Consider the following 22,639-nt stretch of genomic DNA (forward strand, 5'->3'; position numbering starts at 1 on the left):
TGTCTGCCAGCCAGCCCCTCCTAGTTCTCTCTCCTGCCCAGCTATTGGCCGTTCTGCTCTTTATTAGACCAATCAGGTGTTGTAGACAGGCAAAGTAATACAGCTTCACAGAGTTAAACAAAGGCAACATAAAGGAGTGCAGCACATCTTTGCCTCATTAAACAAATGTTCCACAGCCTAAACGAATGTAACACATCTTCAACTAATATTCTACAACAAATGTTCCACCTCCAATACATCTATATATTCCTAGTTGGACTGCAGGTCAACACCAGAGCCCTTTGCTGATTTTGGGGGTAGGGATGAGTAACTCATTTATTTGAGTCAGAGGAGCCAGTCCATGAAAACATGATAGCAGGCGTAGACAGTGGGTTTAGGAGTGACTATAAACTGACGTAGGACTTGGAGGATGGTTCCATCCATGAAGTGCTTTCTGAGCAAGCACAAGAGGACCTGAGTTCAGATCTCGTCCCCACTTAAAAAATCCAAGCTTAGAAGCATGTGTCTGAAATCCCATCTCTGGTAAAGCAGAGACAAAAGGATCCCTGGAGCTGGCTTGACAGCCATCTAGTTGATCATGTAGAACTCCAGGTTCAGTGAGAAGCTCTGTCTCAAACACTCAGGCAGGGAGTGATTGAGGAAAGTACCCAATGTCCGCCTCTAGCCTCCACACACATGTACACATGTGAACATGCACCCCCCCACACACACACAGATGTTCAACAACAGTAGTCCCCTATTCCTTCCTCATAGAGGACATGATCCAAACCCCCTTAATTTCCTACCTGCACCAAGTACAAACTGTGTATGCTCTGTTTTTGCTATGCTAACATACCTGTGGTAAAGTTCAGTTTATTCTGTACTAAATGTTACATGAATGGGCTCACACACTTTACTTCTCACACGCAGCTCCATCTGCCACCTGTCTTTGGTCTCACATTTCTGAATGTTGCTCTGCGGAACTTGACAGCCTCTGCAGACAGCTTCTCTTTTACTCTCAATATTAAGTAAGAACTTTCAACTCTTCATTAAAAGTCATTTTTATAGATTTTATTTGACATATGTAAATTGTCAACCTCACTACTTTTTCATGTTTCCTTGAACACGCGCACAGTTGGACTGCAGATATCTGCTGTGTGTCTCACAGGAGGGTAGCTTATCCTGCATGGATACAGCAGTCAAAGGAATACTTCCCTAGGCGGTTAGGATGGAGGGAGAAGCTTTGCGAAGGGTGAGGAAAGCTATGAAAAGTCCTGCCACAATAGCTACTGCTCCTCACCTTGCTTCCTGGGCTAGTTATTCTGACTCTTCCTCAGTCTATTTTAATTTTAGTTTTTTTTTTTTTAAGATGCTTAAAGTTTTGTGTTGTTGTTTTGTTTTTTTTTTCAGTTATGGAAGAAAATTATATTGCTTTGAAATTAATTGAGATAGAGCAAAATAATGATTAATCAATTAAGAATACTTTCACTAAGAAGATAATCCAACTTGTACAAACTAGGTGACCCCCAGCAGTCATGTTAAAGCATCAGAAATTTACTTGGTTTAACTAATATTAAATATTCTTTAACTAACGAAGGGCAATTTTATCTATTCAACTTAATTAACATATAGTCGGGCCTGGGTGCCCCTGTTAACAGTCTCTGAAGGGGAGAGCTGAGCTGTGGAGGGCTCCTCTCTGCCAGAAGGAAGAGGTGCTTTCATGCTGTGGTCAGAAAACTGTTGCGGTTATAAACATAATTCCCCAACAGGGGCACTTTCCTGTGTATTTGACATTGTGTCTTTGACTTTCCATGTTGGTTTGTTCAGGTCTTAGCCCTGACACTAGGATATAGAACCAACAATTAGAGTTTCTAAAGTCAACTCCCCCGTGCCTTCCTTTCTCCCTGTTCTAGTTTGCTTCTCTTTGGCTGTGATGAAACACTCTGACCAAAGGCAACTTAGGGTAGAGAAAGGTTTATTTCACATTATACCTCTGAGTCACAGTTCAGCATTGAAGGAAGTGAAGACAGGAACCGAAGCAGAAACCCAGGAAGGATGTCATTTACCTGCTCAGACTCTGCTTATGCTCAGTTGCTTTCTTTATACAGCCCAAATGTGCAAGCCTAGAGGTGGCATTGCCGAGAGGTGGCATTACCTAGAGGTGGCATTGCCCACAGTGAACTGGGCTCTTCCATGTCAATCAACAGTCAAGACAACCCCTCACAGACATGGCTGCAGCAATCCATCCATTGAGACTCCCTCCTCAGATGACTCTAGGTTGTTTCAAGTTCACAACTGAAACTAACGAAGACATTCTCCTTAACTATGTGTCAGAATAGGCAGGTGTTCTTGTCTTTAGGTAGACCGCGTGTTGGTAGGAACTTGATGAGGGGATGTGTCCCGAGGTCTCACGACAGGAAGCTCAACTCTCCCCAGTCCAGTCATTCTCCCCTGCTTTGCCCACTATTGTTCTGTCCCTTTGTTGGGTGTGTGTCTCCATCCAAGTTCTGTTGACAGCTTTCGCTGGAGCTGGGTGGCTATCATGTGTACTACCTGTGGTTTATTACACTTGAGGGAGAGCTGCTTGCTTTCCTCCTTATCCTAGTTCAGCGCTGACTTCATAGCAGCATCCTCCACATGCCACAGACGTATCCACAGTGTTGTGTTGAGAGAGCTGGAGTCAGTTCTTACTGATGTCTGTTTGACTTATTCATGACAGGAGATGAGCTTTTCGCCTCCAAATTGGTCTTTGCCCAATGGATATATGCCCAGAAGTCATTGGAAGTTAGTGTTTTTCTATTCTTTATAAAATCTGAATGAGAAGTTTGCTTATACTTTATACATAGTTGTTTCAAAGGCTGGATATCAGCAACACAGAATACTGGGCTCCATCTGAGGAAGGCGACCCATGGAAGAGCAGTTGAGTGGTGCTACTGGCTTGTCCAGCTGCCTGTAGCCCTCTCAGTGGGTCATCTCTGACTGAGGGTGTGAGGTGACTCTAAATAATTTTCCCTGACAGAAACCACATCACCTCATGAGAAAACAACAAAGCAACCAACTATGAAAGCTTGCTTGCCACGCTCTCAGCATCACTGTCAGGGGAACACATTTGTGTAAGATGAAGTTGAGGTTGGATGGGTCTCAGAAGACAGGTTCTGATGGCCTGTCTCTTCCCAGCTGCAACACAGGGGAAACATGATTGTGTCAACAAAGCCATGTTTAAAATAAATAAACAAACAAACAAAAGAGCCACAAGTCTACCAAGTAGAGGGCATGAAGGCACGTAGGTATAATATTGGCTTATGTAGTGAATCACCAGACCTCAAACAACTCATAATTCATGTGGTTACATTCCATTGAACACTCTTTATTAAATCTTCATAGAAGCCTTCAAGCTTAATATCACTGTCTGTGGTGTTTTCCAGGAGAGTATATTTGGGTGGGTCAAGAGAAGTCCAGCTAGTTAGTTAGTTAAAAGGCAAACCAGATTCAGAGTGAATCTCTCTCATTTTGGTGCCTCTAGTCTTTCACTCAGCCTTGAGCAGTTTCAAAGTTGAATGATATAAATAAAATTAGAGCAAGCCGGGCGATGGTGGCGCACGCCTTTAATCCCAGCACTCGGGAGGCAGAGGCAGGCGGATCTCTGTGAGTTCGAGACCAGCCTGGTCTACAGAGCTAGTGCCAGGACAGGCTCCAAAGCCACAGAGAAACCCTGTCTCGAAAAACCAAAAAAAAAAAAATAAATAAAAAAAAATAAATAAAATTAGAGCTTTGGGGGCAGGGGGACAGGCAATCCTCCTATAGTGCTGAGCCTCCCACCCCAAGAATTCTCTGCCCTGGCACACAGAGCTGTTATGTGGGACTTCCCACCTTCCTGACAGTTAACTTCGAAAGGGGACTATAAAGTCATCGGTGGCATCATTATTAAAGTGAAGGGAGAATTTCTAAAGAAAATACAGTGTCTTCATTCTAAAAGGCCAAATGTGTGCATAATTTAAGGACTAACCACTTGGTATTGGATAATCAATTTGGGGACTCTCCTCTGGGCAAGACTATTTCTCCCACTCCTAGCATTCACCAATTGCCTGTAATTATTTGTTTAGGGTTGCAATCTCATTAACTTTCCCCTTTAGGTGAGCAGGTCAATTGGTGGTACCCTTGTTCAGGCCTTGCTTAGGCAGCCATGTTGATGAGACTTTGTGGGCATAGCATCTCTGGCACTTCTAGAAGATGAAATCTTACAGCATACTTCCTATTCCTCTGGCTCTTAAAATCTTCCCAGTCCCTTTTCTGATATGCTCCCCACTCCTTGGGTACAGGTGGTATGTTTAGATGCACACACACACACACACACACACACACACACACACACACACATGCATATGCCTGCAAGCATACACAAATAGGTATGTATGTAACAAAGAAATAGCGGCCATGAATTTTAGAGAGCACAACGGGCTGGTACATGGCAAGGGATGTGGGAAGAAAAGGAATAGGGGAAATTATATATTTATATTTAAATTTAAATTTTTTAAGACATAAAATAGTTGAATGGCCAAGAGGGTCAGTGAGAAGATGTTCAATATTATTAGATATCAAAGAAATGCAAGCATGATGCCCAGCAGAAATGACTACTTACCTACCAGAATTGCTGATAGGAAATGCCCACAGGTCCAGGTGTTGGTGGAGACCTGACACAACTGAGCTTCAGCAAGAGGGTCAGTTACTGGAACCATTTGCACAGGCCTGTCCAGTGTTGTTGTTGTTTTTAATAAAGCGGAACACACAGCATACCATGTGATCCAGCATTTCCACTCCCAACAATATGACCAACAAAACAGTGCAAGAATTTGTCCATCAATGGACCTAGAAGAAAATATTCACACCAGCTTAGTTCCCAAAATATCCAAACTGAGAAGTAAGAAAGAGCTCAGTGACTGCCACAGGGAAAAAAAAATAAGCAAGCAAGTTGTAAAATATTCATATTAACAAAATACTGTACAATAGTGGGGATGTGCAGACTGTTACTACATCAGCTATGGATGGATCCTCCAGGCATGGTGCTCAGCAAATGTAGAATCAAAAACCAGAAACACAACCTCTATGGTGCCATCTGCATTTTTTTTATTAAAAATTTCCACCTCCTCCCCTCCTCCGATTTCCCTCCCCCCTCCCCTTTCCCTCCCCTCCCTCTCCAGTCCAAAGAGCAGTCAGGGTTCCCTGCCCTGCTGAAGTCCAAGGTCCTCCCCCCACATCCAGGTCTAGGAAGGTGAGCATCCAAACAAACTAGGCTCCCACAAAGCCAGTACATGCAGTAGAATCAAAACCCAGTGCCATTGTCCTTGGCTTCTCAGTCTGCCCTCATTGTCCACCATGTTCAGAGAGTCTGGTTTGATCACATGCTCCATCAGTCCCAGTCCAGCTGGCCTTGGTGAGCTCCCATTAGATCAGCCCACTGTCTCAGTGGGTGTGCGCACCCCTCATGGTCCTGATTTCCTTGCTCATGTTCTCCCTCCTTCTGCTCCTCATTTGGACCTTGAGAGCTCAGTCCAGTGCTCCAATATGGGTCTCTATCTCTCTCTATCCATCGCCAGATGAAGGTTCTATGGTGATATGCAAAATATTCATCAGTGTGGCTATAGGATAGGGCCAGTTCAGGCGCCCTCTTCTCAGCTGCCCAAGGAACAAGCTGGGGACATCTCCTTGGACACCTGGCAACCCCTCTAGAGTCAAGTCTCTTGCCAACCCTAAGATGGCTCTCTTAATTAAGATATTGTCTTCCCTGCTCCCATATCCACCCTTCCTCCATCCCAACCCTCCCATTTCCCCAAGCTCTCCCCATCCTCCTCTTCTCGCTTCTCTCTCCCCATCTCCCCTTACCCCCACCCCACCCCCATCCCCAAACTCCCAATTTTATCCTGGAGATCTTGTCTACTTCCAATATCCAGGAGGATGACTATATGTTTTTCTTTGGGTTCACCTTATTTAGCTTCTCTAGGATCATGAATTATAGGATCAATGTCCTTTATTTATGGCTAGAATCCACTTATGAGTGAGTACATACCATATTCATCTTTTTGGGTCTGGGTTACCTCACTCAGGATAGTGTTTTCTATTTACATCCATTTGCATACAAAATTCAAGATGTCATTGTTTTTTTACCACTGAATAGTACTCTAATGCATAAATATTCCACACTTTCTTTATCCATTTTTCCATTGAGGGGCATCTAGGTTGTTTCCAGGTTCTGGCTATTACAAATAATGATGCTATGAACATAGTTGAACAAATGCTTTTTTAGTATGATAGGGCATCTCTTGGGTATATTCCCAAGAGTGGTATTGCTGGATCCTGGGGTAGGTTGATCCTGAATTTCCTGAGAAACACAACCTCTATGGTGCCATCTGCATTCTTTCATAAATGGAAAGAAATCCTGCCTAGTGTTACAGACGTATAGTTCCATCTGTTCAGAGGGATGAAGCAGGAAGATTACAAGTTCAAGACTAGGCTGCAAAACTTAATGAGTTCCTGTCACAAAATTTTCAAGGTGAAAACAGGCCCAAGGATACAGCTCAGTGGCAGAGCCTTGTCTAGTTGCACAAGATTCAAACAGAACCAAAATTTGCTATTAGAAGTCAGTGGGGCTACTGTTAGCCCACTAGAGTGGGGAGAAGGAACTGGAAGGAAAACACTTCCTGGGGCAGCCATGTTCATTTCTTGACTCAGCTGCTAGGTGCCGGGTGCCCAGAGTTTGAGCATTAGTCAAGTGTTTCTCTTATACGTTAGTTTTTGGTATTTCTAGCATGTTTTATTGTGGTTTTAAAGTCCTAAATATACAGAAGCTAGTTTCTTATGTTTTTTAGCTTCAGCTGTGGCAATATAAATTTAAATCACCTTAGTGATTTGCATAGGTATAAATTGGAGTTTTGTGGCCTATTGTGCCCTACTGTGTAAAAGAAATATTTATTTATTTTTCTTAATAATACTTCATTAACTTCAATTTGTCCACTAAAGGTAAGTAATAAGAAAACAGTGAATTTTACCCACAACATCAATTATTGCAGCTCAGTATCCATTCTTCAGATGCAAGCCTGGGTAGTCAGGGTGTCACCAGACTATGCAGTCCTTTCTATCCTAAGCATGTAATAAAACCTACCTTCTTATTATAATCTGTGTGCCTTCAAGAGGAAGAGCATTAAGGAAGAGGACTGTGGGCTTTTAAGACAGAACTAGAGAACTACTTCCAAATCTTTATTTTTTTAGGAAATGGGGTAATAGATTTAATGAGAAGCCCTTTTTTCCCCAGGTAATCTTCACCTGCACTAGCCTAAAAGAAAGCAATGTAGATTTTTTTTAGAGGACCTTAGTAATATTTTTAGAATATATTTTAGAAATATTTTTACAAAATGACCAGGGAGTTTGTAGGTGGAGTTTTCAAATTCTCATTTCCATAGAAAACTAATAATTGCCTGGACAACTGTACAAGTTCAATGCTTAGGTTAATTAGCAAGATCAGATAAAAAATGGTGAATGGCCCCTGATGATAATTCCCATACACAGGATATAAGTCAGGAGAATCACCTGTGCTCAGGATCAGCATAGGCTATATATATTTAATTCTAAGCCAGCTTGGGCTGCAGAGTGAGATCCTAATTTCAAACCACAGAAGTAACAGTAACTCGGTGGTGGACAGGATCTTAGTGAGGTAGCTCTTGCCTGATGTACAGGCACTGGTTCTGATCTCATCATAGGTCTTGTTTGTTTATCTTACAGAAGATACTGTATGGTGCAGAATCTGATCTTTAAAGTCTGTGCAAATTGACTCTCCTGTTTCCTCATTTGACACTGAGAAATCTGATCCACCTTTACCTGACCTCTTCAGTGCTGCTGGCAACTGGAGGCAGAACCTACCACCTTAAGCCTTAACCTTCATAATAGGGACAGTAGAAAAAAAGTTTAATTAATAATAGACAAAAGATAATGCGTATGACTTAATGTAGCTCTTTAAATCTGTATTTCAGCTTGCTGCTCTTGAATTCCCCCCAAAGAAGCTGTTCGGAAACAAAGACGAGCGAGTGGTTGCTGAGCGGCGGACACACTTAGAGGTAAGGGAACAAGCCTTTCTCCTCTCTGTGTAGAATGCCCATCATCTGATTGATTGGAATCTTTGTCTTTATTGGAGACTGTGAAGAGCTGCTTCATTAACACAGGAGGTGGCAACAGCAAGCAGCAGGGTGGTAGTAGCACTTGATTTTATACCAGGTCCTTAGCCCCTCTGGCATGGCTAGTGTTTTTCTGATTTGGAAGAAGACACCTCTGTTCTGAGGGTTAGGAAGCAGGATATGAGTGAGCACTCCATATTCCCCAGAGCCAGATGGCCTGTGATACAGGATAAGAGCACAGAGCTCCCTGAAGAAAACTCGGAATTAATTAACCGAACTTACAGTATGTCGTCATTGTTGCTTTTTCAAGAACCTTGAGAGGGAGAAGATTCAGACCTATTTTAGTCCCAGTTCAGCATCTTTGGATTTATTTTAACTTAATCTGCCAAGCTAGCTCCACGTAGTTTAACACAACCAGTTTAACACAACCTGTTTTTGTGACTGCCTTGCTGCCAGTACCCGTAGCCGACTGCTGTCACTAGTTTGTGGTTTGAGAAGTAGACAGTTGCTTCTTCGGTTAGAATCAGAAATTCAGGGGAGCCCTCAAAGCCCTCTTTCTCTTGTCTTTGTCAGGAATAGTTATAAGTCTTATTGGAAATGAAATTCTATCAGAACAGGCCTTTTTAAAGTGTAAAATGCAATGTAAAACTTAGGTTAAAAACTTTAGTCTTACTCCACTGGACTGCCAAGTTGAACATGGCTGCCTGTGGGCTTCACTTAGTGCAAGGAACTGTCTAGAAGCTATTCTATCTAGAAGGGTCCTGGGACAACAAAGGGGAGACTTGGAAAAACTGAAGCAATAAGAGGCGTCCTAGTGTTTTGAGACCTGTCTAAGAGAGAGCAAGTTTCAGTGAAGAGCCGGGCTTCTGGACTCTGCAGTCACATTGACACTACAGAGCTGAAGAGGTCCTGAGGCCAAGAAGACTGGGCTCTAGAAGGTCTGTGATTGGCTCTAAAACCTTTCCTATGATGCATGGTTCTCAAGTTGAGTGGAAGAATCAGCCTTCAGGTACAAGCTTATTTTGGCAAGTCTGTCTGATCAAGCTCTCTCAGAGCTTCACAGTGCCGTGGGAGTGCTTCTAAGTTTTGAAAACGAACAGAACTCTTAACACTTAAAGTAGTGATGGTTTTCTTTCTCTGCACTTCACCTGCCTTGACTATGTAGCCTCATCTTTAATGAAAATGTAGAGAATAGCAAGCCACCAACCTGTTTTAAAAATCGATTGTTCCCTGTTGTTGGCTGTTGTCATCCCTAGCTTCCCAGATTTCCGATTACATTCCCATGAGACCAACTCAGCCACAGCAGACTGCTGATTGCTGGTCACAAATTTCAATAGGGAAAAAAAAAAGAGCCTTTGGCTTTCCATTCCAAATGCAGAATAGCCTTTCATGCATGGTCTTTTGGTTAGAGCCCAAGTTCTTCCTTCAGTGCCTCCTATTCAGGGGTGCACAACCTTTTGACATTCTAGCATGAGTTAGCTACTGAGTTACAAACAGAAAACTAAAGGGAAAAAAACTTCAAAGTTTTGAGGAAGCTTGCAATTTTGGGTATTTGTGGCTATTGTCAGCCACATGCAGCTGCATGCAGCCCATGGACTTCTGGTTGGACAATAGTAGACTTGTGTCATCACTAAGCCCCTATGAAATCATCCACTGTTGAGTTTTATATGCCTGTCTCACCCTGTGGCAGCCTAAAAAGATATATCATTTTGGTTCTCAATTTCAGTCCATGGTTATGGTCACTTGACTCCCTTTGGGGCTGTGGCATGGCAGAGCATCATGACGGGAACGCAAGGGAGAGAAAGCTGCTTGACTCACAGTGACCAGGATGCAGAGAAAGAGGACAGGAAGTGGTCAAGATTCCAACATCCTGTTCAATATTATGTCCTCAGTGACCCAACTTCCTCCCACTAAGCTGTACTTCTCACAGATTCCTCTACTTATCAGGAACATCAAACTATAGACCAAATCTTTAACACATAAGCCTTTGGGACACTCACCCCAACCACAGCACTATATGTGTGCAATTATCCCTGTGGTTGCCTGTGACTGCTCAGTTCTGGTGCTTTTACAGGATGTGTTTCTTACCTTGCGGAAATAGGCACTTGTGCTTGAAGATAAATGTGTTTCACCTAACACTGAGTGTTAAATCTTATAGAGTTATCTTCTCAAGAAGCAAGTATAATTCACCTTCAGTTTAATGGAAAATTAATCTGGGATTCTTGCATTAATTTCCTGTGGCTATTGAGACTTTTTTTTTGATCTTCTAGCATGAGAAGCCACTATGTGAGTTAGTATATTTTTATGTGAAAACTAACAGTTACTATCTGTTAACTGCTTACGATTTAACTCAACAAACATTTGTTTAATTTCTCTCCCGTGCTGGAGCCAATGTTATGTAGCACACAAAGATTAATGACAGATTTCTTCCCTCTAAGAACATATGCTTAAGTTTCTCTTTCAAAAATTATCTGGAGATGTCATAAATACATAAACACATAAAGAAAAATGAATTCCAGTGAGATGTGTACTAGCTAATACCTCTGATGTTTGCTTAAAAGGAATGAAAATTGTTAAAATACAGAAATGCAATTTTATAAAAACAATCGCTGTGATAGAGCTGTATAAAATACTGATTGTTGATGAGTTTTTTGTGTGTAGCACTTTTCCAAGTTATAAAAATTAATCTGTTAAAATGATTATTTCCTAATTGCTGGGTAGGGGTGAAAAGTTGTGCGATGGGAAGAGATGTTTCTGGAGTGAATGTCTTGCCTTGGAAAGAAGGTTAGTCGTGTGCTTCAGTGTGGTGCTGGTGGGAGCCCAGGCTCGTAGCATATGACATTCTGTGTCATAAAACACAGGGGAGGAATGAGATGAGTGGAAGGAATATAACCTCCCTTCAGCTCCCTCACTGATAAATTTGTAAGGACTCCACCCAAACAGCTTCGTGGCCATTGCTTGTTCATAATTAGATCCCGTTTCTCATACTCTGTTCTGCAGATGAGTTCCATATCACAATCACATGCTTCCTGGCCCTTTGGTTCACGAAGAAACAGAATCTTAAAGTATTTCTGCCTTGGGTGAATCATCCTATTGCTTCTTTCCTGACCCAGGTGGAACCAACTTGGTGCTTGTAAAGGTAGACTTCTGCTCACTGTGCTGCAGGTGTGCAGATGTGTGGCATGCTGCCCAGGCTCTGGACATTCCTTCTCCAACCCTGCAAACAGCAGGGAGCTAAGGGGACAGATAAGGCAATGTAGGTAAAGAAGAAAGAGTTCCCTGTTTCCAACTGATGAAGGCAGGAAGGAAGGAGAGAGGGAGAGAGGGAGGGAGGGAGAATGGGAAGGAGAGAGGGAAGAAGGAAGGAAGGAAGGAAGGAAGGAAGGAAGGAAGGAAGGAAGGAAGGAAGGAAGGAAGGAAGGAAGGAAGGCAGGCAGAGGAATGTCTGGAGGGAGGATGTAGAACGGATCATGGTTTTGAAGCTAGCAGCCATGTGTCTAGCAGGCTGAACCACAACAAACTGCCGTTGTTGCACTGAGGACTGATAGGCGATTGACTGCTGACCTCCACAGATGCCTGCTTTCTCACACGTGGTATCTACTGAGTGCTAAACACATGTAGAAAACAATTGTTTTAAGCCACTTAAATCTCACAGGAAGCTTAGGGAGGGAGTTCTTTCCTTATTCACAGGCGAGGAACTGTGTCCTGGGATGGTGAAGTTCCCACAGCTAGTGAGGAAGTGGCGACACCTCAGCTTACTCTTAACATGGCTTCCAGAGCAAGCCCTTTCCTTCATCTCTCCACTCTTTTTTTTTCCTATAAGTTCAGGCTTATTACAAAGTTAACCAAGCACTGCTGCCCTTTTTTTTTTCTCTGAAATGTCATTCCATTCATCAAAATTAGGATGACACTCCTCTGTGTCATAGTGTTCTAAAGCTGAAGAAGTTCATTATCATTCCTGCTGTATGACAAATCTAGAACCTCCTGAGAGACCCTTTAAGCGTGCCTTTAATTGCATTATTTGAGGTAGAAAGACCTGCCCACTGTGGGTCACACCCTTCGCCAGTTGGCATCCTGCATTGTCTAAATGGAGGAAACCAGCAATCTTCTCTGCTTCCTTATTGTGAATGTGATGTGACCACCTTCAAACCCTGCCATCTTGACTTCTTTGCCATGGAATGTGAGCCATAATAAACCTGTTCTTCCCTGGGTTTCTTTTGTCAGGGGTTTTTATCTCAGCAATAGAAAAGAAACTAAGTCAATGACTATGGCAATAAGTTGGCCTTTGGTTATGATCTCACATATACTTTTGTTGAAGGGAAGGTATGTATTGAGATTGCTGACTTGCTCTGTGGCAAATAAGGTTTCCAAATCTTAATTGCTTACAGTTTTATTAATTTTTAAAGGTGTGGAATAGCACATTATTCCTATGTAGACTTATTTTTAATTGTTTTACATTTTCACTCACTTTATTTTATTTTATTTTATTTTATTTTAGCTGCTCCTTCCCCCACTCCCCGTATCATCTCCCTGTCCTATCCCATAGGAACCCCCTCCTACTACTCCCTTACCACCTCGCTGTTCCTATCAGTGAAGCCCCTCCCACCACCCCATTACCACCTTCATGTTCCTGTCCCCACTTTCCTCACAGTAGACTCTTGAGATCCATGTAGACATCACAGTCACAGCTGATTAAATTTTCTGTCTTCCCTGATCCTTCACATGTTCTCACCTCTGCTGCATTTCCTGAAAACCTTTCCAAATTATCTTCTAAATTAATTAATCAGATTTTTTGTTTTATTTTTGCTAATCGATGAGAGGTACATTTTAGGTTACTAATTTCAGAGAGCATTATTTCCTACTTGAAAACATTTCTGCTAATCATCCTAATAGTCTAATACTTCAGGGAGTAACTGTGATAAAAGAAAATATCCAAAATTCTCTAAAACTATAAGGCCTTCAAGAGCAATAGAACCACCTTTAGAAGTAAGAACCTGAGAAATTTCCAGAATACTTTCTTTGAACTACAGGGGCAGACATTTGTAACCTCTTAGTTAACACACTACAAGGTAGGCCAGGAACAGCTAAGAGCATGGGCCTGAAGTGCAGCATCCAGTCCTCCTTGGTCCTGCATCTGCTCCTTGTGGTGGCTAATCACTACTTCGGTTCCCTTGTTTGCAAAGTGATGTCAGTACGATCTTCCTGCAGTTACACTGCAGAGAAAGGAGAGCATGTGCAGAACACCCAAACGTGCTTATTAGTGTAATTGTTGTGACTATTTTGGTGGTGCACTTCAGTGATGGGGATAATGATGATGTGGGTGGTGGTAGTGATGGTGATGACAATAATGACAATGATGAGGTTGATGGTGGTGGTGATGATGCTGGTGGTCATGATGACAATGATGATGAGGGTGGTGATGGTGAGACAGTGTGGAAATTATATCGATGATGATGGTGGTGGTGATGGTGATGACGATGAGGGTGATGGTGGTAGTGATGATGATGGTGGTAGTGATGGTGGTGATGGTGAGACGGTGTGGAGATGATGGTGGTGGTGATGACAATGATGATGATGAGGGTGATGGTGACAATGATGATGATGAGATGAGACAACAGTGATGATAGTGGCCGTGGTGGGCATTGAAATTATATGACTATTCTTGCTTATGATGATAACTTAGAGGCACTAGAACTATCTTGGTGTGATAAAGCCCTTCTTTAGTCTACTAATTTACAGTCTGAGAAGTGACTGTCTGAAGTTTTAGGTCATGATGGAACCATTGTAAGAATGACCACTGGGCAGAATCATTGTAGAAACAGCACCATTGCTCACAGCCATATGCCTTCTTTTATAGTTCGTTGGTTCTCTTTGCACATCTCCCATGCCATTGACTACAGCCAGCCCACTGTGGAGTCACCTGATGACCTGATGAGTACCCTGAGCCTGTTCATGTAGAGAAAATATCCAAGACTCGGTGGTTTCCAGTCAGACCCCCCAGGAATATATCCACTTTTTAAACAAGGTTTCAAGACTTATTGACTCAAATCAGCAAGGGAATATATATACCATGGGGAACCATGAGGGTACCTCAGAAAAAATGTGGTATGAAATCACCTTAGGATTTGTATTATTTAAGAGAATATGCATGAGCATTTGCTCTGGACTAGTTATTAGGTATACTTATAATTCTTACCTAGAAATCCAAAGCAGTGTGATTTCAAGTTTGATTGAATTTAATTTAAAAGGTAGCAGTCACATTGTCTTGGTAAGGGAACATTTATTTTGTCTGTGTTCAGATGTGATTACAGAGTTTCTCTGTATTTTGTTTACTGTTTTTCTTGTCCTTATATAGTCACAGATAGCCTTATCTGATATTAGAATTCTCTGAACTTGCCTACATTCTGCAGGAGATCATTAAGGCTTGGCTGTGAACAGCAGGCCAGATCCAGGGGATCTTAAAATTTTCTCTCGCTATACAGGATGCCCAGGAACTATAGGTATAGGTCTTTTGGTGAGGAAGGGGGGTGTCAAGACAGGATTTCTCTGAGTAACAGCCTTAGCTCTCCTGGAACTAGCTCTTGTAGCCCAGGCTGGCCTTAAGCTCACAGAGATCCACCTGCCTCTGCCTCCCGATTGCTGGAATTAAAGGTGTGCGCCACCACTGCCCAGCGGTATAGGCCTTTCTAATTGGAGCAGTAAACTGAATGAAGAATTATTTTCCAAACACCTTTTCTGCTGAACATACATCCTAGTAATGGCTTTCAGTTTTGATACATCCCACTGCCCTAAGTTCCGTTCTGAACTATGATCCCTACACTACACGCCTAGTTTTTTCTGCCAATAGTGTCTCCTTCTACTTCACTTTATTTTCATCTCAAACACTGATGTTCAAACAGAAAAACAGATGCTCAGTTTATAGATTATATAGTCTGAGTTCTCTCGATTTCAGAACAAATTTCAAGAAGGGAAAAGAAGCTCAGATTTTCTGTTTCCTCAGACATTTAGCTATCAGAAAGCTCTTTAGAATCTACGCTTAATTTAACATTCTTTTCATCTATTTTTTTTGCTGATCTTACACAATGTCTAATGATAGAACTATTATAAAACATAGCCAGATTAAAGAGATACCTCCTACAAGGAGCCATTTCCCCCTCATCAGGGTTTTGTGTTTTTTCTTCTGGTTATCTGCTCACTGGTGTTAGCAGGGCTATTTTCTGTTATTAGGCCATTAGCACCACTATCTGCAGCAAAGAATATTGAATAGGGTTAAGTGGCTGTTGGCATGTGAGAGGACTCTGAACAGGGCTTAGAGGCAATCAGATAGTGGTTCAGGGAGACAAAGGGGTGTACTTGCCATGATCTTGGGGCAAACCCATGTCAAGAAATCCCTTTCTGTAATAAAAACACCATCAGTTTGAGTTGAAACTCTTTGACCTTCACTGTTGTGCAATAGAGGGAAAAAAATCCCACTTTGGTTTCCATGAGTAGTCAGAGTAAAGCAAACTTAAAACAAACACTTCCAAGTAGAGCCCTCACAGAGAAGCCTGATATGGCGGTGCCCAGCCATCCTCTCTCTCCTGTGCCAAGTGGCATTCTGTTCCGGGTGAGGGTGACAAGTGGAGGGCTTGGACACCCTGCTTGAGTGTGAGAAATTGTTTTCCACCTTTCACCTCCCAGTGTAAACCACTGAACTAGCCATGAGGATATCAGCTCTTTGTTGTAAGGAGGAGTGAGTGGGCTGCGTACTGCCGCCCAGCTAGCCTAACTCCCCCGAAATAACCACACGGAAATTGTATTAATTAAATTACTGCCTGGCCCATTAGTTCTAGCCTCTTATTGGCTAACTCTTACATCTTGATTCAACCCATTTCTACCAATCTGTGTAACGCCACGAGCTCGTGACTTACCGGGAAAGATTCAGCACATCTGACTCTGGTGACTCCATGGTGGCTCTCCCTGTCTGCCTTCCTCCTCCCAGCATGCAGTTCTGTCTTCCCGCTTATGTAAGTACTACCCTATCAAAAGGCCAAGGCAGTTTTCTTTATTCAGCCACTAAAAGCAACACACAAACAGAATAACCTCCTACACCAGCTCTTAGCTCTGATGTTTTTGTTTTTAACATCTGCAAAATGTATGTTATTCTTGGGGGCCAGTACAGCCTGGGCCTAGGTCTCAAAAGCCCAACTCCAGGTATTTATCAGTTCTTCTTTCTCTTGGATTCTGTTCTATCTTTGCCTGTGGTCTTTACAATTTAAGATCAAACTCAACAACTTTCTGTCCCTATGTAAATTCAAAAGCAAGTATCCGAGTGACCCTTGGGCAGTGAGATATAGCATTCTTCTTAGACTCAGGGGCTTGTATTTTATGAGCTAAGGGTATAATAGAAACCCACTCATGCCTTGCCCAAATCGAGGCTTGCCAGGCTGGAAATGCCCCTGTCCCCAGCTGCTAGGGCTAGTGACTGATGAAACACACAGAATGTAATAAAATAAGCCCCTAGAAACAAAGAACCCAGATCCCAAAGTCCTTGGCACTGGCCACCATTATGACTATTTGGCTGGAGGTGCCATGGCTGGCCTGGCTGGTACTGACTGTAACAGTGGCAATGTGGAGTTCAGGGACTTCCCTTTATCCTCTCAGTGCTTTTCAGATCATTTGATGAGGTGCTTACTATGGCATATGAGCCACCTCTACCCAAGTTATTATTTCCTGGAGTTTCAGCGAAGCTTGGCATTTTTATTACTGTGCATGTGTGTGTGTGTGTGTTCGCATGCATGTGCCACAGTGCACATGTGGTGGTCAGAAGACAGCTAATGGATTCAGGCACTCAACTCCAGCTGACAGGCTTGATGTTGAGCACCTGTATTCACTGAGCCAGCCCACAGGCTGGCAGGGACTTGAATTCTTTAAAGCGCTTGCTTATTTTTTTTGAAAAGTGAGTGAACTTGCTGTGAATCAGAAAGTCTGCATCAGAGAGCACAGCACTGGTTCAGCAAGATGGCTCATCTGGTAAAGGCACCAGCAGCCAAGCCTGATGACCTGAGTTCCTAACACTAGATACAAAGGAGAGGGACAGAACTGAAAAGCTGCCCTCTGGCATCCACGTGTAGTGCACATGTGCCTGTAATCATACATGTGCACACAACAACACAGCAAACAAAACATTAAAAGAAATTCTGATGCTATAAGACAAAGTAGTAGCACCAGAAAAGAAATGGCAAATGAAACCTTGTGCATCCACTGTCCTCTTCCTTTTTCCCTGTGTGACATGTCAGGCCTACAAGGAACTTCACTCAGCAGTTTGTTTAGTAAATGTGTAATCTTCACCAACTGACTTCAAATGTCAGCTATGTGAATCTCACACCCTTAGTGTTTCCTGTGAGTGTAGCTTCCCAGGAGAGGTCTGTCTGCCAATCTCCCCTCTCCATCTCCTGTTCGTTCTTGATTGGTTTTCCTGCTTCCTGTACTCCATGTCTGTCTTTATGATGGAACAAACCCTCCATAGCTTCTTCAGAAAGTGAGTTTGAGGCCAACATTGTCTATAGAGCGAGTTCAGGACAGTCTCAAAAAAATCAAACCAAACCAAACAAACAGAAAGAATGTACAAAAGGCAAATTGTTTGCCACGTGTTTGCATGTGTCTCCATCTACTGAGACACTCCCTGGATTTGGAATGGTCATTAGGAAGTTGTTTTGCAAATTTCCAAGGAATGACTCCATCATTTTCTACCTTCATTTCCGCTACTAACAAGTTCAGACCATTTGGAGTGTTGTTCTTTATGTATGGCAGATTCCGCCCCCCTCTTTCTAGAAGCTTAGGGGATAGCCTTGTAGAGGATTTTGTTTTGGTCAGCAGTCCATCCATTCCACTGGACTCTGGGCTTTGCCCATCTCTCTCGTTGCCTTTACTTCTGAGACTTTTTCCTGCTGGTCCCCTGTTATAACTGTCTCTGTGTCTCTGTGGTTCCTTTCTGTAATATTCTGTTTCGTCAGTGCCGAGCCTCCTGGTCTAGTCTTCACTTCTCCATCCATTCCGTTTACCCCCTCTGTCTCTCTATCACTCTGTCTCTGCTTATTACCTCCACCCCTACCCCAACTGGTCCTTCACTGTCGATCGTCAAGAAATCACACGAAGAGTGTTCCTCTTTCTTCCATTGCATGACTTAGCATGCCACTTGCTGCTACCTTTGCTTTTGCTAGCACTGCTATAAACCCCAAGGCCTAACTTCACGCCTCCTGAAATAGTGGGTTTTGTTTATTTCCACTGATGTCAGCACAGTTTCTCCTCATACATCTCTTTTGTTGCAATGGCTCAGAAAGCACATTTGGGATTTTCATGCATTCATATATTTAAAGAGCTGCAGCCTCTTTGCCTTTGCCACCAAGTCCTGTGCTTACTATTTATATCAACTTTCGAGTGCCATCCTTTCTCTTTTATGGAGCTCTGTCCAATTTGCATTAGGCTTTCTTGCAGATGCTACCATTCCTTTAACTCTATTTATTTAGATTTGTTTCCCCAATAACTGGTGCCATCCTTTGAAAAAAGGTGTGTGCCCAGGCCTCTACTGCTAAACCCCATCCTGTCCTTCACAGCATTTCTACAGTGCCTCTTTAGAATTCAGCTGGCTCATCTCCCCTGAGGATCCTTTGTGGCTGTGTGTGTCACTTGGACTTCATAATGTTAATGAATCAGAGCATTTCCCTCAATCCTTTGAAATAATATTGGGAGAAACAATGGATAAATACATCAGTTTGTTCCAGTTCTACAAACCTCTACCTACTTTTGATCTGTGCAAATCTCCCATCCATTTTCAAATAGATTTATTTCTGTTCCCAGCAGTTCTCTGTAATGCGTTTACATTTACATATTTAATTTTTTTTTTTTTTGGTTTTTCAAGACAAGGTTTCTCTGTAGCTTTGGTACATATTTAATTTACATATTTAATTTTTATTCTAAGTAACCCAAACTTTTTTTAATTAAGACTTTACCTAATCTCTTTTTTAATTGTGATCACCTGTTTCATATTATTTATAAAATTAAGAAACTGATGTTGGAATCAAGAAAGCACTTCCTAATCAATGTTGAACAGGGTAGAAATTGAAAACACCTTCATTTTCTCAATGGCCTTTCTAGGCAGCTAGAAAGCAACCCCTGTGGGCTCCAGGGCTTGTGCTGCAAAACTCATGACTAAACACTGTGAACAGGAAGATGGCTGCTTCTTTCAGAATAGCTGCAGAGTTGAGGGCCTGAGCTTCATCCTATCTGTTCCCCTATCCTTATCCATTACTATAATAGCGTTTGTCTTACACTTCACCATACTGTATTGACGATGTGCAGCTAGCTCCTTTGGAAGAATCTGGGCATTTCAAGTAACAGCTTACATACTGCACACTGACATTTCTTGCTTGAATAGAAGTTTCCTTGGGGCAAAAATTAAAATTACAAAGTAAGCCTAGAGCTGGAGGGATGGCTCAGCAGTTGTTAAGAAGGTGCACCAGAGTTCAGTTCCCAGCATCCACACTGATTTTCTCGCAGCCACTTGTACTACTAGTGCCAGGGGATTTGACACCCTCTTCTGGCCTCTGAGGGCACCCACATAAATGTGTTCATATACACAGAGAACACAGACACACAAATAAAAGTAAAATAAATCTTTTTTTTAAGTGGGTCTCAACTTTGCCCCAGTGTGCTCAGTCTCTGGTGAAAGGTCCCAGGGCGGCTCCTTCTAGGATCCTCCAGCTGGCATACTGCTGTGGTTGGGGGCATCATCTGCTCCTTTCTGGTCTCCTCTCTCTTCTGCCTTACACTTTCTCCCACATTCCAGCAGAAGACTGCAGGCTGAAGGCTGGGATGACTGGAATTCGTGTGGCAGTTCAACATAGCCATCCATGTGTGCTTCCAGAAGGGTATTTGTCAGTTCCCTAAGGCACAGTATCTTCATTGCTCATGTGCTCGTGTCTCAGGCTTTACTTGGTGACTAGGACAGGTGAGTTCTTGAAGTTTGGCTTTGTAACACAAGTTCAGATTCAGTAAACGTCTTTCTATCAAAAAAGAAATGTGACCAAAAAAAAAAAAAAAAATTGGTCAGGAAAAAGAAACCCCTGCAAACTTATAGGATCTTGATAAGGACCTTGGGGAAGAAAGCCTGTGTGTCTCAGTGTTTGCCATCTTATTAGGGCTGTCAGCTAGCCAAAATATCAGTCACTAGGTCTTCAGTGTCTTTTGTGAGCATACTATATATACACATGTGTGTACAGACATGCATATGGAACATATATGTATCAATAAATAACTGTATAAAACAATTTTTATCAATATTTTTCTGTATGAAATATATACCTAATTCCATCCTTTTCAATTAGAGATGTTGTGTTTGAGACTATTTGATCTGGCCTTCTCTCCGCCTCTGTCTAGCCTTACAGTCATGCCTCAGTCATTGTACCCGTGCAGAGGACCATTGGTGCAGATAATCCAAACCCCTGGTTAATCCTCTCAGTTGAGTTGGGTCATGGGCCTACCTCGGAAGGCCATGGGGCCCCTTGCACCTGGGGTTTAGTTATGGCGTCCCCCAGGAACAGAGGGCTATGGTGGATGCTGAGAGATAAAGCCCAAGGCAGGAAGGTAATCTGCAAGGCAAATAGTCCCACGGGGATTGTTAGGAGTCACTTGTTCAGGAAACAAAGCAAGGGGCAGTGGGTCTTCCTTCCCTGAGTCTGAGAAGCTTATCCTCTTGCCCTGAGTTCAGGAACTTGGTATTGTTCAGATGGCCACGGGTAGCTGGATTTTAGCCAAAGGGAGGTCCACATACAAACCATTATAGACTGACGTTAGAGGAAAGGCATGTTTTATTCACCCAACCACAGTGGGAGGAGAGGGCAAGATAAAGTCGTCAGTGTTCCCCTTTAAGAGCTGCCTCTATCCTGAGTCCCACCACAAGGGAGGCTTTGGGCTTCTAGCAAGTCATGTATGGTGGCTTCTTGATCCTCTAGTTGTCTAGTAACTGATTTTTTTGAATTGGTGCATAAGTGCATCCTAGCCCAGAGGTTCCATGCAGCAAGGTCATAACAATTCTGTCAGTCCCCATGCTAATTTGGAGCAGCCATTTTCTCTCAAATTGTCAAGAATCTCTGTGAGTTTCTATAGTGCTGGAAAGAGCCCTAAGCATGGAAACAAAAAATAATAACAGTTGCCTTTCCTCCAAACGCATTTGTCAGGATACCAGGATTTGAAATGTGCCTGAAATAAGCTTTCACGCGGTGTGGGTCGGTTTTCAGCTCATATTTAATTGTCACTCCCCACTTTGAAACGTTTCCTCTTTCTGGCTTGAGAGCAGTTGTTGAATGAAGATCTGCCCATGCCTGATGACAGGCAGTATGGCAAATGCGTTCCCATGTAGGCTGTCTCTGCTTTGCTTTGTAAGAAAAAGCACTTACTTTACCCCCATGTTTTAAGATCATCTGTCTCAAACACTAATAGAGGAGAAAATTAGCAAATTTGTCTACCAGCTCCCTGAGGACAGTGAGTATAGATAATATCGACTGTTTCCTATGGAAATGCTGTGAATTGGAGTCTGCCCCAAGCAGTTTACATACAGGAGCTCATAGACTCTTCTCTTCCTAAGATGGTGCTATAATCAGATGAGAAAACTGGGGTGCGGAGCAGTGAGGCACCCTCCAGCGCTACCCTATCCACAGACCGAGAAAGTTCCCCTGCTCCTATGTGGTGGTTGTAAAGGTCTGGGTACCTGAGGACATGCCCACAGGGTTGGAAGAGAGTCCGTACACACCAGCATGTGCCTCCATAGCTTTCTGCTTTTTCCCTGGTGCTGCTGAAGCTGCTTGGATGTGTCTGTTTTGAGCCACTTGACCTCACTTAAAGCCAAAGGGAAAGACCCCCAGGGGGTTCTGGGAGTCTCTCACAGCTGCCCTCCTCCCAAACCTTGATCCCCCTGTTCTTTGCCCTCTAGCCACTGTGTGAAGTAGATGATGGAGCCCATCAGAACGTGACAGTGTGTCCAAGTAAGGTGTCAAGCTTTCTTCTCTCTGACTGGCATTAGGTGATATGCCTTCCTCTTTCTCTCCATGAGCAGAAAGTACAGATGGTTTTGACTTGCACTCCAAGGAAAGGCTCAGCAGCTTCTCTGTCCAGTTGGGTCCTGAGTTCGGATCCTCCTGTAGAGCTTATTCACTCTGGAGGTTTCACCAGAGCTGGCTCCTCTCAGGTAGGGTCATCATGATCACTGGAGCTGTTTAATACTCCGAGCAGGACTGTGTCAACCTGTAAAAACTGAATATCACATGGACTTTAAACACACATCCCTTATAAAATTTTTAAAGCTTGCTAGATTTTATTAGAATGTGTGAACCAGACTGAGTATATTAAATTTATGAATCCAATTGATGCAGTACCATAATAATTCAATACAATATGCTTATGTCATTAAACTCATAAAGCAGATTCCCTGAATAGCCTTTATGAATAGTTCTGATGCTGTA

The 22,639-nt window shown here is 42.8% G+C and overlaps 1 protein-coding gene across 2 annotated transcripts in view; it reads left to right on the forward strand.

The window, feature by feature from the left end:
* Window positions 1–22,639, forward strand: part of Kif16b (kinesin family member 16B) — a 269,246-nt gene that overhangs the window by 232,690 nt on the left and 13,917 nt on the right. For both annotated transcript variants that reach the window (XM_005365523.2, XM_005365524.2), the window contains one exon: window positions 8,001–8,084. In XM_005365523.2, coding sequence (XP_005365580.1) covers window positions 8,001–8,084 — 84 coding nt within the window. The remainder of the gene's footprint in view (window positions 1–8,000; window positions 8,085–22,639) is intronic.

Source organism: Microtus ochrogaster, unplaced genomic scaffold (genome assembly GCF_000317375.1).
Source record: "Microtus ochrogaster isolate Prairie Vole_2 unplaced genomic scaffold, MicOch1.0 UNK3, whole genome shotgun sequence".
NCBI lineage: Eukaryota > Metazoa > Chordata > Mammalia > Rodentia > Cricetidae > Microtus > Microtus ochrogaster.